The following is a 16258-nucleotide window of genomic DNA, read 5'->3' as shown; positions in this document are numbered from 1 at the left end:
CAGTAACTGACATAAATTCTGCTTCTGTTGACGACAACGCTACTGTTTTTTGTTTTTTAGTATTCCAAGATATTGCCCGGATTGAAATATAACAAGTAAGAAAGTATAGTCGGGCGTGACCGACCATATGATACCCTACACCAGTTATGAATATTAAATGTGATTTATTTTTCATAATAAAGCATTTATCTTCTATTACCTTGTTCCGATATACTTAAGCAATTTATGGATGAAAAACTAATTTTCTGAAAAAGGATTTATATGGGGGCTAGGGGCAAATATGGACCAAGCCTGATAAAATTTTGTGAATATATTTATATGTACATAATATTTTATTGTGCTGAATTTCATCGCGATATTTGTGTTTATAAGTTAATTTTGGACATTCAAGTAATTTTCTGAAGGGGACTTTGTATGGGAGCTAGGGTCAAATGAGTCCCGATCTCTATGAAATTTGGCAAGGTCATCAAGGCTTGTATAAAACTTAGTTGTGCCGCTTTTTATCAATATAAAGGTATATTTAACATAATTATGAGCTCAGAAGCCCTTTTCGGAGGTTTCTGTTGTATGGGGACTAGGTGAAATAATGGACCGATTTTAACCATTTTCAATAGTCTTCGTCCTTGGGCCAAAAAAACGGTGTGTGCAATGAGGTTTTCCAGGATTTGAACTAAAGCGACTTAACATGTTTACAGCATAGCATATGTCAGGACGTGGAAGTTGAGCATCCTAGCTTGCATATAAGGAACTTTGGACATTTGTTCTTTAGTTACATCATCTTTTGGGCACATAACATTTGTTAACTTTTGATTGTAATCAATTGGTGTTAGTGTTGGATTACAATCATCCGTACCGAAACGGATTAATACATCAGATATATATTTAGATTGATCAATTTTTATTGAATCTTTAGATCGCGTTATTTTTATTCCTAGAATTGATGAAACCTCGCCCATGTCTTTCATTTTAAATTTACTGCTAAGTTTTTTCTTCATTGAGTTAATTAAATTGTTGGAAAATATTAAAAAATCATCGACATATGTATATAGCGACATATATCATTTCATTATCCGTAACTTTATAATATATACATTGGTCAACATCACTTCTAGAAAGGGCAGCATTTATTAATTCGGTATTAAGGGTTTCATTCCAAACTATGCCAGATTGTTTCAATTCATATAGTGGTCTTTGGAGTTTACAAACTTTGTTAGTACCATCCTCAAACAGTTCTGGCTGTTGCATGTTAACTGTTTCACAGCTAACGCCAGCAAATATCGTATAGACACATACCTGACAACTAGAGAAAATGTTTCGTTGAAATTTATACCTTCACGTTGCGTGAATCCTTTTGCAACCAACCGAGCTTTCCATCGCAAAGGTTTTCCGTGTTCATCTCGCTTTGTTTTAAATACCCACTTTTATTTCACGGCCTACTGATGTTTCTGATGATCCAGAATATTGTGTTTTAGATGCTAAGCGCTCCAACCTCCGAACTTTTCTAGTCAACGGAATATTTTTAACTTGGTTTGTATTTGGTATCCAATCTTGTCTTGGTACCGGTACGGGTGACGACCATTCAACCGAATCATCATACACACTATCATCTGATTCTTGATTTGTGCTTTCACATATTTCATCTACTGGGGAAACATTGCTTTCATCTTCGGAATTTATATTCTCATTGATCTGAGAGGTGCCATCAACATAAGCTTCAGATGTCAATTCAATCTGTTTAGTACTCTCCCCTGAATTACATTTTCACCAGATAATAAATATGGATAATAAACATTGTCATACTTCTTTGTTTTTGACTTCTCTTGTCCCAAAAATACAACATCACGACTAACTAATATAGTATTAGTTTTGAGATTGAATCATCTGTATGCTAACTCTCGAAACTATATCCAACCATTATAGCATCAGTTGACTTTGAGTCTAATTTACGACGGCTTTCTTTCGGGGTATGAACTAAGGCAACGCAACCAAATACTCGAACGTATTTTAAACTTGGTCGGCGACCAGGCCACAATTGTTCAGGGATACGGCTTTCACCTCGAATGCCCAAAATCGTTGTCCCAAACCACTATCAATTAGCATGCTACACCATTTTGTTTCGGAGTATACGCACAAGTTTTTCGATGTATTATACCATTATCTTTTAATAACGATTTAAATTTCTCACTTAAATACTCGCCACCATTATCTGTACGTAATATTTTTATTTTTCTTGAACATTGGTTTTCAAATAGCTTCTTGAATTCCACAAACGTATCAAAAACATCAGACTTGTTCTTCAACGGGTATGCAAAAATTTTTCTTGAAAAGTCATCAACAAATGTTACCAAATACTTTGCTCCTGAAAATGAGTTTGTATTCATGGGACCAATAACATCGGAATGCACCACCTGTAATAACTCTGTTGCTCTTGTACCTTCATCTCTACTTGGTCTTCGGGTTTGCTTCCCCTTTACACATGTTACACAAGGTTCGTTGATTTTTTTCTCAAAATCTACACCATAATTAGCTTTCTTTGCTTCTCTTAAATTTTTATTGCAGATATGGCCCATTCTCCTATGCCAAAGTTCAAAATTGTTCAATTTTACAATTGTAACATTGTATTTACTTTTAGCTATTTCCTCTTGAAAACAAAGCATCTTCTTCATTTGATTTTTCATCGAACTTGGCGTCTTGCAACAACAAATTTTTGATCATTACTAATGGTTTGTAGTCGTCCGGCAATCCAGCTAACATCAAGGAAGCTGTCAACTCATCATCTTCATTCAACCCAGCATTTTTTACTTTAAACGCAATAATTACCAATTCGTTAACGTATTCTTGAACGGAATTGTAATTTTTCATCTTTATATTAACCAATTGTTTCAGCATTTCGACTTTTCTTGTTAAGCCTGTATCTTCGTATGCATTCATCAATGTATCCTAGTCTTGTTTTGCCGTTGTCGCAGCAGCAATATGTCCATAGTTGCTAGGGTCAACCATTAATGTGATTTCAGCTAAGGCTCGTTCGTTTATTACAGCATCAGCATCACCAATTAACCCATTTTCAACAACGTTCCAGCAACCCTTTATGACTAAACACGACTTTGCCTGTCTTTTCCAGACTTCAAAATTCTCCCTACCTCTTAATCTAACCAGAGGAAATGATCCAGGCATGTTTGTCATTTTTTATGAGTTAGATTTTCTTTTTCACAAACACACAAAAAATATTACAATAGTAAATTAGATATATTATACAATTTACATTCTTCTTCTCAACAAATTGAAAAAAAAAAATATTTTTTTCAACCATTTTTTAGAAATTTTAACTTTAAGTGTTTATTTTTGCAACATAGAACTACTCTTGACCACAAAATTTTATGGACTAATTCTTTCAAGTCTTGTGAATTAAAATTCATCATCACTTAATTTTCAAGATATTAACCAAAAAAAATATTTATTTCATATAGTTGATTTCCTAAAATCTAAAATAAAAAGAGAATTTCCCATATGCAACTTCTTAACGAATTGAATTGACAACAATAAAAAAATTCATAAAATTTACATAGTTTTTTAATGTGTACTTACCTTATTGTGCTTTCCCTAGTCGCTCTCAACTCTTCAAGCTGTTTCTGATGTTTTATTTCAAATCGTCGTTCTTCTTGAGTGTACCGTTTCTTATCCTGTTCTTGGAACTGCATTTAATTTATAAATAAAAAAATATGTTATTGGTGTTTTATTTGCGTTATTCCTTATTGTAATGCACATTTAGGACTTATGATACAAGTAACCAATTTGGTACAAACTAGCCCCCATAAAAATATTACTTAAGAATTGTACTTTTGTAAGTCATCGTACATACACTAATGAACAAAATTAGAAATGCATTTTACCTAAAATGTTAACTTTTATATCAGACAAATTCATATTCCCAGCAAAAAATAACACGGTGTGACAAAATTACAAAAAATCAATACACTAATCGCGTGACCTAGTGAAGTTGGTAGGTCTAGTAGAGTATATTACAGTACCATTTTTAAAATCTTCAATATACCATAAAAATCGGAAGATATTGGAAAAAAACGCTTTTTGTTGACTAGACAGACCAAAAAAAATATATCTCAAAATTTTCTTAACCGATTTAGTATTTTTCATCTGTTTTGAAAAGAGTTTCCTTTGTCCTTTTTAAAAAGTATACACAATTTTATATTTTTTACGGAAATGTGTAAAATATTTAGATCTGAATACAAATTTTTATATATTTTTTTCATTTTTTTACAATTCAAGATCATTTTTGACCCACACTTTATTTGAAAACATATTTTTTAAATATTTTTTATTTTAGCCCATATTTCTATGAATAAAATAAGATATGAAGCGTTGAAATCAGATAAAAACTGACAAAAATAAAATTTTTTTCGTAAAAACAAAAATTTACCAAATCTCTCTTTCCTGAAGTAAAATATCAACTTAAGATATGCAACACAAATATAAGCTTTATTATTCAAATTGATAATTTACTTTAGAAATGAGAGATTTGGTAATTTTTTGATTTTACGGAAAAAATTCTATTTCTGTCAGTTTTTATCTGATTTCAACGTTTCATATCTTATTTTATTCATAGAAATATGGGCTAAAATAAAAAATATGTTTTCAAATAAAGTGTGGGTCAAAAATGATCTTGAATTGTAAAAAAATTAAAAAAATATATAAAAATTTGTATTCAGATCTAAATATTTCACACATTTCCGTAAAAAATATAAAAGTGTGTATACTTTTTAAAAAGGACAAAGGAAACTCTTTTCAAAACAGTTGAAAAATATTAAATCGGTTAAGAAATTTTTTAAGATATAATTTATTGTTCACTTTTTACAACTTTGAACTACATCTAATCTTATATTTAGAAGCAGTAAAAATCCGATATTGTGATGTCAAAAATAAAACAACATTGTTTCAATATCACTGGTTTTTCCTCACTTTTAACTGGGTTTTCATTTGTAAGGAAATGTTATAATTTTATTCGTTACTACCACTATGGCAATGCTGTAACCGTTAAAAACTAAGATACTGGTTATCTATTGTTTTCATCATCGCTATTTGGTATACATATTTTTATGATCTTCTTTTTTGTATTACTTCCCAGCAAAAAATAATTGATGTTATATTTTACAAACGACATCTTAATCACATCTAAAAATGCGATTGCATACTTTTCGCTTTTATAAACCAAACATATACTTACAAATTAAAACACAGTTAAAAATGAGAAAAGAGATGTAGAAAAGTCACTACAAACAACATATTCGAAGTACTTCAAATTTTGATGAAATTTACATAAGCGTTTCATTGAAAGAATGTGGTTTATTTTTGACATACAAATATCGGATTTTTACAGCTTCTAAAGATAAGATTAGATGTAGTTCAAAGTTGTCAAAAATGAACAACATCCCTCCAATGACACGCTAATGTAAAATTCATAGGTTTTTCACCTGAATTTGAAGCACTTCGGGTTACTAGTTGTGATGAAAATTCTACATCTTTTTCCACACTTTTTTTGCTGGGTTACTTGCATTTTTCTTTTTGCCGAACAATGTTCAAGCATCGTACAATTAGATTAATAAAGCCTAATTGTTAAGTAAACTATAAACGCGTGTACTTTAATTTTTCGATAGTTACAATAGGAAATATTTGGTTTATAAAAGTGAAAAATATGTAATCGCTTTTTAAGATGTGATTAAGATGTAGTCTGTAAAGTATGACATCAATTATTTTTTGCTATGAACTAGTAACCCGAAGTGCTTCAAATTCGGGTGAAAAACCTATGAATTTTACTTTAGCGTGTCATTGGAGGGATGTTGTTCATTTTTGAAAACTTCGAACTGCATGTAATCTTATTTTTAGAAGCAGTAAAAATCCGATATTTGGATGTAAAAAATAAACCACATTCTTTCAATGACACGCTTATATAAATTTCATAAGTTTTTCAGCAAAATTTGATGTTCTTCGAATATGTTATTTGTAGTGACTTTCTACATCTCATTCGTCACTTTTAACTGAGTTTCATTTGTAATGAAATATTTGGTTTATGAAAGCGAAAAATATGAATCGCATTTTTAGATGCGATTAAGATGTCGTTTGTAAAGTATGACATCAATTCCCAGCGACAAAGTGTGGAAAAAGATGTAGTATTTTCATCGCAACTAGTAACCCGAAGTGCTTCAAATTCGGGTATAAAACCTATGAATTTTACCTATGAATTTTACATTTACATTGGAGGGATGTTGTTCACTTTTGACAACTTTGGACTACATCTAATGTTATTTTTAAAAGCAGTAAAAATCCAATATTTGGATGTCAAAAATAAACCGCATTCTTTCAATGACACGCTTATGTAAATTTCATTGGATTTTAATCAGAATTTGATGTATTTCCAATATGTTATTTGTAGTGACTTTTCTATAACTCTTTCCTCACTTTTAACTGGATTTTCATTTGTAAGGAAATACTTGGTTTATAAAAACGGAAAATATGTAATCGTATTTTTAGATGTGATTAAGCTGTTATTTGTAAAGTATGACATCAATTATTTTTTGCTGGGTTATTTTTTGGTGGGTATGAAAAGAAACTAAATTTAATAATATTTTTTGTGTACAAAATATATAAATAAATTTATTATATTACATATCTTTCATATCACGTTTTAAAACTTGAAAAATTTACATTTACTTAAATTAATTAAGCTTTTTTTAAAAAATCGATTAAATTATCTCACAAAAGTATTCGAATTTTCTTTTCCTGCATTTCACATTTCATCATATTATATGATACATAAAAATTAGAATCAAATGTTTTTTTTTTTTTTTTTTTGCTTAAAATTGTTTAAGAGGTTACTATCAACCGAAGGGATATATTTTTGACCCACTTAGTCCACAATTTTGGGGCGATTGTATCTTTTTAAGTAATGTCAGTAATATCGGGGGAGTTTTTCCCGTTTTTCCTACCGAACGCGTCCCCGGGTGGTGGATAGGGGGTGGTGATGGACCATCTTTCCTCTCCCAGCTTTAATTTCACTTAAGCTGAGGTAGGGCAGATTGTCCACCACCTGTTAATATTATATTCCCCGCGGATAAAAAGATAAAAGTTACGATGCAGGGCCTAAATAATCCAGTACCGGCGGCAAGTGTTGATCCACTCGCGCGTCACGTGTCGTCGTCATCCTGCAATCGTGAGCAAAATACTACTACGGAGGTGGGTACCTTGGCCTCCGTGGCGGACAATGCGTCAAGTGTACAGCATGCCACTGGCAAAAAAAAAGGGGTGAAAGAGAAGGATGTACTCGGAGGGAGCTCTAAGCTACCTCAGCCTTTAAATATAGGGTTCCGACTCTGAATCCTCAGATTATTATTATACACCATTCATTATAGCAAATCCCAAAAAGGATGAAGTAGAGCAAATGGCGAATGAGGTGAGTGATAGCATAGCTAAACTACCTATTACTAAGAAACGACTTTCTGGAGCACAGAGGAGGAAGTTGAAAAAGATGCTTCAGGAAATTATAGTTAGTCAATCCCACGACACCCAAAGGAAAAATCGGACTCTCTCACAAGATCTGAGGCAAAAAGGATCAGGTCTCCCGAGAAGTTGACAACTGAGAATAAACCTAAGAAGAAAAAGAGCTCCCCGTCTTCTAATACACAGTCGAAGCCAAGCCATACTTCACTCAAAGGAACCTCAAGTGAGAATCCTAGACGGAGGAAAAGAGCCGCAGTTTACGATGTCGGTAATCCGACAGGCAAAATTCCAATAGACCAACAGAGTAAAATAGAAGACCTGGTCAACAATAAGATAGTGGACCATGCAATCGCTTCAAAGGGCAAACAACCAATAGAGAGCGAGAGCTGCGAGTTCAGCATGGGCGTGATGTTGATGAGGTTGGCATCTCACCAATGTGTTAGCACCCTAAAGAACTTGGTGGAAAGTATCCCTCCTCCCTGGGACGGCGCTAGGCTGGGACTGGCAAAGAAGAGCGAGCTTCCGGTGCTCTTAAAGTCCACGGTCTACATAAAAGGATGGGGCAGTAAACTGGCTAATGAACGTATACTGAAAATTCTTGGAGGTCAAAATGCTGAGCTGGGCGTGGAAAAATGGGATGTCTTTTACAGGAAAGAAGAACCTGAGGGAACTTTATTTGTAATAGGTATCGACCAGAAATCTAGTCTTGCCAAGAATAAAGGTAGGGCTTACTTCGCCTCTAAAGCTCGAAGCCTCGAAAAGGACACTAAAATACCTAAGACCACAGCATCAGTAGCAACTACTGATAACGTTAAGGAGTCAAATCCTAAAAGCGAGGAAGATACCACTAACTCGCCAAAAGAAGGTGCAGCTGCCCTTTCCAAAATTGGGGAGGTGCCGATTGAAAGGGATGTCAAAACCGACCCCGATAAGGACACTGAAACACCTAAGACGGTACCCAAAGCATCATTAGCAAGTACTGGTAATTTTGAGGAGTCAAATCCTAAAAGCGAGGAGGAAATCACTCACTCGCCAGAAGACAGAACATCAGTGCTGTCCAAAATTGGGAAAGTGTCGATTAAAAAGACTGCTCTTCCTAAGCCTGATAAGGACACCGCAGTGCCATCAATGGTACCCACTGCATCAATAGCCACTTCAGGTTACCCGGAGCAGTCAAATCCAACGAGCGGGGATGTGATCACTAGCTCGCTGGAAGACAGTTTAAATGGATGACAATGATTGAGGTTATCCAAATAAACCTCAATCGGAGCGAGACAGCTACCAACGCTCTGATGGCTAAAATTAACACAGGTAAGATACATATAGCTTTAATCTAGGAACCGTAGACGATTCGCAACAAGGTTTCTGGATTAAATCACGTAAATTTCCAACTTTTCTACGTTGATAAAGGGTCTCAATCGAGAACATGTATCTTATGTCACAAGAACTTATGTTTTCTCCTCTCAACAGGATTATCCACATCGGATGCAACGGTACTGAAGCAAGGTCGTGGCAACATATACCTTGCATCTGTTTACCTGCCTTTCGATTCTCCGACACTACCACCAACGTCAGAGCTGATGAAACTGGTGGAAGAAGCGCAAAGGAAAAATAAGAAAATTGTAATAGGTTGTGATGCCAACTCCCACCATGTAGCTTGGGGTAGTATAAACACCAATCGCAGAGGACAAGCTCTCATGGATTTCCTTAATACTAAAGCTACCTTCGTCAATAGAATCAGAGAAGAAGTATTAGATGTAATTATTTGTTCAAAATGGCTTATAAACGAAATTCAGCATTGGAGAGTTTCGGACGAGCACTCCTTTTCTGACCATCGGTACATAAGATTCAAAATACAACGGCCGCCACCAAAGCCGATAAAGTTTCGGAATTAGTCTAAAACTAATTGGACAATGTTCGGTTCCTTACTAAAGAACCGTTTGTCAGGACACTTTTCAATGTAAAAATAAAGAGGACATAGACGCCAAAGTAGAAATGCTCACAAGTGCCTTGGTTGAATCGTTCGAGGACAGCTGACCTCTGCGAGACCGAAGATCTGCCCAGGAGAAACCCTGGGTAACCGGGGAGATCCGGAACCTTGGTAAGACTCTTCGCAAACTATTTAACAGTGCACGACGTAAAAAGACCGCAGTATACTGGGATGAGTATCGTAGTAGACTTGGTGAATATAAGAAAATTGTTCGTAAAGCCAAACGAGACTCCTGGAAACTTTTCTGTGAACAGGTAGACAGTGTAAATGACGTATCGATGATAAAAAAAATTCCTATCCAAAACTCATGTCCAACCGGAATCTATGGTCGATGATACGGGCAGGAGGTTAGAGGATATGGAGGAGACAATGAAACTCCTAATGGACTCTCATTTCCCATCCGGTATATCGAATAACATAGATGAACCGATATTGGAGGAAGGAGAGGCTAACACGGAAATTGTAATTACATCTGACATGATTAAAGGGCTAATCAAGAGCTTCGCTCCCTATAAAGCTGCAGGGTCGGATGGCATTTTCCCGGCACTCTTACAGATGGAGACGGGACTGGTTTCCGTACATCTCTCTCAGATATTTACTGCATGCTTGAAATTCACATATTCCCCCATTAAGTGGCAGGATGCAAGGGTAATATTTATACCTAAACCAGGGAAACCTAGCTATTCGACACCTAAGTCTTATCGACCGATAAGTCTTACGTCCTTCCTACTTAAAACCTTGGAACGGATAGTCGATACCATGGTTAAAAGCAGTATACCATACAAAGACCTTAAATATAAGCAGCATGCTTATGTAAAGGGACGATCGGTGGAAATCGCTTTAAACGAAGTCGTCCACTACATAGGTGAATCTTTCGATAGCAAACTGTATACACTGGCAGTATGCATTGACATCGAAGTGGCTTTCAATAACGTGCACACTGATAACCTTATTCAATCCCTAGACCAGTTTTATGTTAACCGGGTGCTCCGTAACTGGATCAACTACATGCTAAGGAACAGATGGATAAGCTTCGAGATGTACGATATAACTATCAGGAAAAAGGTATTTCGCGGTATACGTGGGTTACCACGATTAATAGCCTCCTAAGGACCCTAACCAAGAAAGGACTTCAGACGATGTCGTAATACTTTTAAAGGGAAAGGATACAAATTAATTGTGTAGAAGAGCTGAGGAGGCTCTGAATACGGCCTTGAGCTGGGCTCAACCGAGAGGCCTCAATGTTAACCCGGCGAAGACGGAAATCTGTCTTTTCACAAGAAAGACAAAAATTTCTACGTATACTGAATCTTGCTTCCTGGGCAAGAAGATACCGGTGACAGACAAAGTTAAGTACTTAGGTGTAATACTTTACCGGAAATTAAAATGGAGACACCACATAGAGGATAGGATCAACAGGTACATCGGTGCCGAGCGATATGTAGGAGAACCATAGGCATGAAATGGGGTTTTAGTCCTACTATGACAAATTGGCTTTATAAAAGTGTAATTAGACCAATTCTAGCTTATGCTTCAATAATCTGTTGGACTGCTTTGGACAAAAAGTGTAATATCAAACTACTACAGGGAGTTCAGCGTACATGCTGCTTGGGTATAAGTGGTGCCATGTGTACTACTTCAACCAAGGCTCTGGAAACGTTGCTAGATATTCCACCCATTGAAACATATTTAAGATATGAGGCGGGGCTTACAGCCGAACGGCTCTTTACTTTAGGCGAACTGGCCAAAGACGGTTATAGGACACGTCATCAATGTATACTGAACACATTGGAAGGTTATACACATTCATAGGACGTGCCTGATCGCATACCAGACACAGAATATGTCGGAAACTTTGAAACGCTAATCCCAGATAGAATGTCTTGGTCAAACGAAACATTGAAGCAAATACCAGTAGGAATCCGTTGCTACACGGATGGCTCTAAATTAGAGGACAAAGTGGGCCTGGGGTTCTATATTGAAGACCCAGAAACAGAAATATACCACCGTTTATCTAATCACAACACAAGCTTCCAGGCAGAAGTACGAGCAATAACGGAATGTGTAAATTGGTTTAGAATAAATATGGCGCCCACAGGGCTTAATATATTTACCGACAGCCAGAAGGCAATTAGGGCGATATCAGGTGATAGAATTAAATCTAAGACCGTATTGGATTGTAGGAAAGCTTTAACTGAATACTCTCCCAGAGGTAAGGTTTACATCATATGGGTAGCAGGCCACTCGGGAGTAGTCGGCAACGAAAGGGCGAATGTAATAGCTTTAAAGGGAAGGGAGCTCGATGTAGTTAACCTGACAAACGCAAAACCATTCGACGCAACAAAAGCTGAATTAAAAATGTGGATGAGAGAATCCCATAAGGCCTCTTGGAATAATGAAACGGTGGGTAGAACCACAAAGATTCTTTGGGGTGACCCTGATGAGAGCAAGACGAGAAATCTCCTCAAAATGAGCAAGTCTGAGGTTAGTATGATGGTACGTATTCTGAGTGGACACACAGGATTACGTGCACATCTATACAAAATTAGACGTGCGGATTCAGACGAATGTAGAGCAATGTGGAGAGGACAGTGAAACTCTGGAGCACTTTCTTTGCCACTGTCAGGCATTCGTCGAAGTTAGATACAAGTATCTTGGAAGTGATGTTATTCCGGAAATAACATTCTTAACCAACACTGATTGGGAGATTCTTAGGAATTACGTCCAGGAAACTGAGTTTCTGAACATGGAAAAATAATACATTCAGTGAACATTTTTTTTTTTTCATGAATTGGAGCGCACAACAGGCCCGATAGTGGCCTAGGTGTTTTTCTTTGGATTTGATGTAGTATACATCCTCCTATCAACCTAACCTAGCCTAACCTAAGTAATATTAAAATGGCGATGTTTTCCGGCATAGTTGGCTAGTATATATTCATGTTGTTATAAGCACTAATATATTTCAATTTCCCAGACATTGTAGCGGAATTAGAGTTTGGGGTTCGGGAATTCGCAGGAATTCTCGGGAATAGTTTGTAGGGATTTCCCGGGAAATTTTCTTAATCAATCCCGGGAAAACGAGAAATTTTAAATTAACGTATTTTTTACATATTTTGGAAAAGCTAGCCAATTTTATAATTTATCGGCGATTTTTTTAAAGACAAATTACAAAACAAAATTAATGGTGCAGAAGAAAATGAAAAAATCCTTAATTAAAAACTATCTATCTATATAAAAGCTAACTTGAAGCAAGTTCAAATAGAACCAAAAATGTTGACATTCTCTTTAATGGATTTCATCTTTTCTTATGCATATTTATTAAATTCTAAGAAGTATGAATGAATCTTATTAATTTAATTCTTAACTATTTCTCTGCCTATTTTTATACCCTTCACCTTCGTGAGAAGGGTATATATAAGTTTGTCATTCCGTTTGTAATTTCCAAAATATAATTTTCCGACCCTATAAAGTATATATATTCTGAATCCTTATAGATAGCGGAGTCGATTAAGCCATGTCCGTCTGTCTGTCTGTCTGTCCGTCTGTCTGTCTGTCTGTCTGTCTGTCTGTCTGTCTGTCCGTCTGTCTGTCTGTCTGTCTGTCTGTCCGTCTGTCTGTCTGTCCGTCTGTCTGTTGAAATCAGTTTTCTGAAGACCCCAGATATCTTCGGGATCCAAATCTTCAATAATTCTATCAGAAATGCTTTCGAGAAGTTTCCTATTTAAAATCAGCTAAATCCGTCCATAAACAACGGAGATATAAGCAAAAATCCGAGACAACCTCTGAAAATTTCATAAAAAATAAACAACAACAACACTGCTTATTCATTGCGTTGTGTATTTTGTTTTTCTGATTATTTCGTTTCGTATGTTTGAATATCTGTGTGTTTCATTGCCATGTGTATGTTGTTTTTGTTTCTTGGTGTATTCAGTTTCGTATGTTTGGATGTCTGTTAGTTCCATTGCGGTGTGTATTTTGTTTTTGTTTTTTTTTTTTTGTGTATTTTGTTTCGTATGTTTGGATGTTTGTTGGTTTTTCTGCCTTGTGTATTTTGTTTTTTGTGTGTTTATTTCGCGTTGTTGTTGTTTATTTTGTTTTGCTATTGCTATAATAATGATATAGTCGGGAAAATGAAATAAATTTAAATTTTATAAAATTGATATTTTTTAAATACACTATGGTGAAGGGTATATAAGATTCGGCACAGCCGAATATAGCACTCTTACTTGTTTTTTTATTATTTAGTTTGATGGCTGAGCTCTTAAGCAAAACACCAGGGTATCCCAAGTTGGTTTAAAGGAAATCATTCATATTATATAGGAAGCAGGAAACCTTTAAACACTTAAGAAAAAATTTGAGTTTTTAATGGTACTCCACCAGTAAAGTTGAAGAGTTTTAATGGTCTCCACCAGGGTGTAAACAGTTGAGTTTTAATGGTCTCCACCAGGGTATAAACGTTTGAGTATTCTATGGTCTCCACCAATAAAACATAACCTCACTTGAGGTGATAAAAAAGCACGAGGTTAATGTGAACAACTTATAACTATAAACAGTTATATGAAGTAATACACTACAGCAGTGCGAGCGAGACGCAAAACTGTCGAAAGCCAGTCAACAAACACAAGTCTGAACGGGTTTAAAAAATAATCGCGATGACGCGAGAGTTGTTCCCCAACTCAGACCTGAATTACGACTCGTATTCCTCTGTCTATGGAGTATATGATCTGTTTAGTAGTCCTATGGTATGCAAACTATCTCAGTAAGGATGGCTATGAAGCAGGGACAGAAAATAATGATTATTCTTAAAATTTAAAACAAAAAAATCAAATATGTACAAGGATTAAGAGTAAAAGTTAATTGAATATACCATTTGTTTTCTCTAAAGATGCATTATCGGTTAAAACAATGATTTTTATTTTTTAAGTTTTATTTAAAAAACTTAATTTTAATTATTATTCTTTGAGTTTTATATATTACTCAGAAAATAATAATTTTTCTTAAGTTTTATTTTTTTGTTCAAATCATAACGATTATTTGTGATTTTTATATTTTTCATTGAAAAATAAAAATTAATTTTAAGTTTTATTTTTTACTTAAAAAATAATAATTATTCTTGAGTTTTATTTTATTTTTTTCAAAAATAAAACTCAATATGAAAACATTTTCTTTTATAAAATGTTTAGAGAAATGACTTTTTATAATATTAAATGTAGTTTTTAAGCTTTTCTTAAGAAATTTAAAAAAAAGGGAAAGTATGCATTTTAACTCTTCACTATCTAAAACGCATAGCTAAGATAATATTGATATTTATAAAATTTTCAATATGGAATATGTGCATCCAATATAAGGTTTAATTTCCAATTCGGATTTTTATGTATATGTCAAAGTTTTTTCGGATTGCATAAACACTCAGTTATGGATACATTATTTCTTTTTATACCCACAAATATTGGGGTAATCTGATTTTGTCATATCGTTTGTAACTCATCGTAGTCGTAGACTCACATAAGTTCATACATACATATATTTTGGGTCCTTATATTATTTTTAGATGATGTAGACAAATACGAACGTCTGTCTGTTAGATGCACTGTATAGTGCAAACGGGAAAAGCAAGAATGCTGAAATTTATTCTGAAAAGTCCTTTCAGAATAAAGTTTAAACTCTTATAAATATGTTTATTATATAGCAATTGTGATCAAATAATACCCAAGAGAATAAGTAGTCCGAAATCACATGTAAAATGTTGCGAAAATTAGGTCTCATTTGAAAAGTTGTAGAGTTCGTTACATAAATAACCTAAGTCCCATAAAAGGCACTCTTTCAAAAATCGCCCTATTGTTTCGATATATCATAATATAGTAGGTACTGTGTTAATCCAATAAGTTAGTTAATCGTAATAAAGAATTCCGAATAGATCGATACACAATCATCTTCTTAAGACCTCCTTCCAAACTCACTTTAAGTTTATTAGATACGTTTAGGTGACGACAATACATATAAGATCCGACTTGCCTGAATATTACACAACTACTTCTTTCTAATGTTATAATAACATTTTAATTAAAATTTCATTTATTTGTATTAATATATTTTATTATTGAAGAAAATAATACAAACTTCAAGTAAAAATATAAAACTTGAAAATGATTTTTATTTTTCAATGAAAAAAATATAAAACTCAAAAATAATAATTATTTCTTGAACAAAAAATAAAAATCAAGAAATAAGTTTTATTTTTGAACAAAAATATAAAACTTAACATTAATTTTTATTTTAGAGGAAAATAATGTTTGCTTGAAAAATAATTATTAAGTTTTATAATAAAACTTGCTATACCCAGTGTGCTTTGCTACCCTAAAATCAATATAAATAAAAAATCTTCTAAATAATTTTGTAGATTCTAACTGTAATGTTTTCCAGAGATGCATTTTTTCCGAACGTTAATTAAGATTTTAATGTAATGGAAGACAAATTAAAAAAAAATCTAATATTTTCCCAGATATATGAAATTTTGTATTTAATTCATAAAGGGGGTGCCAAGACCCCATTGAAAGTCCGCCCGTTATTCTCTAAATGTTCACATTAATGTCAAAGATCTTCATGTAGAATTTGAAGATTCTAGCTCTAATAGTTTCTCAGATATACGAATTTTTCTATTTAATTCATATGGGAACTCACAGCCCCCAGATGAAAGTCCGCCCTTTTTTTTCCAAAATGTTCATATGTAAAATAAAGTTCTTCTTGCAATATTTGAAG

At 34.2% G+C, this 16258-nt stretch overlaps 1 protein-coding gene across 3 annotated transcripts in view; it reads right to left on the bottom strand.

Annotated features, from left to right (window-relative positions):
• Positions 1–16258, bottom strand: part of LOC119609823 (serine/threonine-protein kinase 10) — a 113764-nt gene that overhangs the window by 46363 nt on the left and 51143 nt on the right. For all 3 annotated transcript variants that reach the window (XM_037964782.1, XM_037964800.1, XM_037964791.1), the window contains exon 9: positions 3586–3692. In XM_037964782.1, coding sequence (XP_037820710.1) covers positions 3586–3692 — 107 coding nt within the window. The remainder of the gene's footprint in view (positions 1–3585; positions 3693–16258) is intronic.

The sequence above is a fragment of the Lucilia sericata genome, unplaced genomic scaffold (assembly GCF_015586225.1).
Source record: "Lucilia sericata isolate MDLA Ls3-8-SP2 unplaced genomic scaffold, ASM1558622v1 Contig000025F_arrow, whole genome shotgun sequence".
Taxonomy (NCBI): Eukaryota; Metazoa; Arthropoda; class Insecta; order Diptera; family Calliphoridae; genus Lucilia; species Lucilia sericata.
This window is presented reverse-complemented; position numbering and strand designations above follow the sequence as displayed.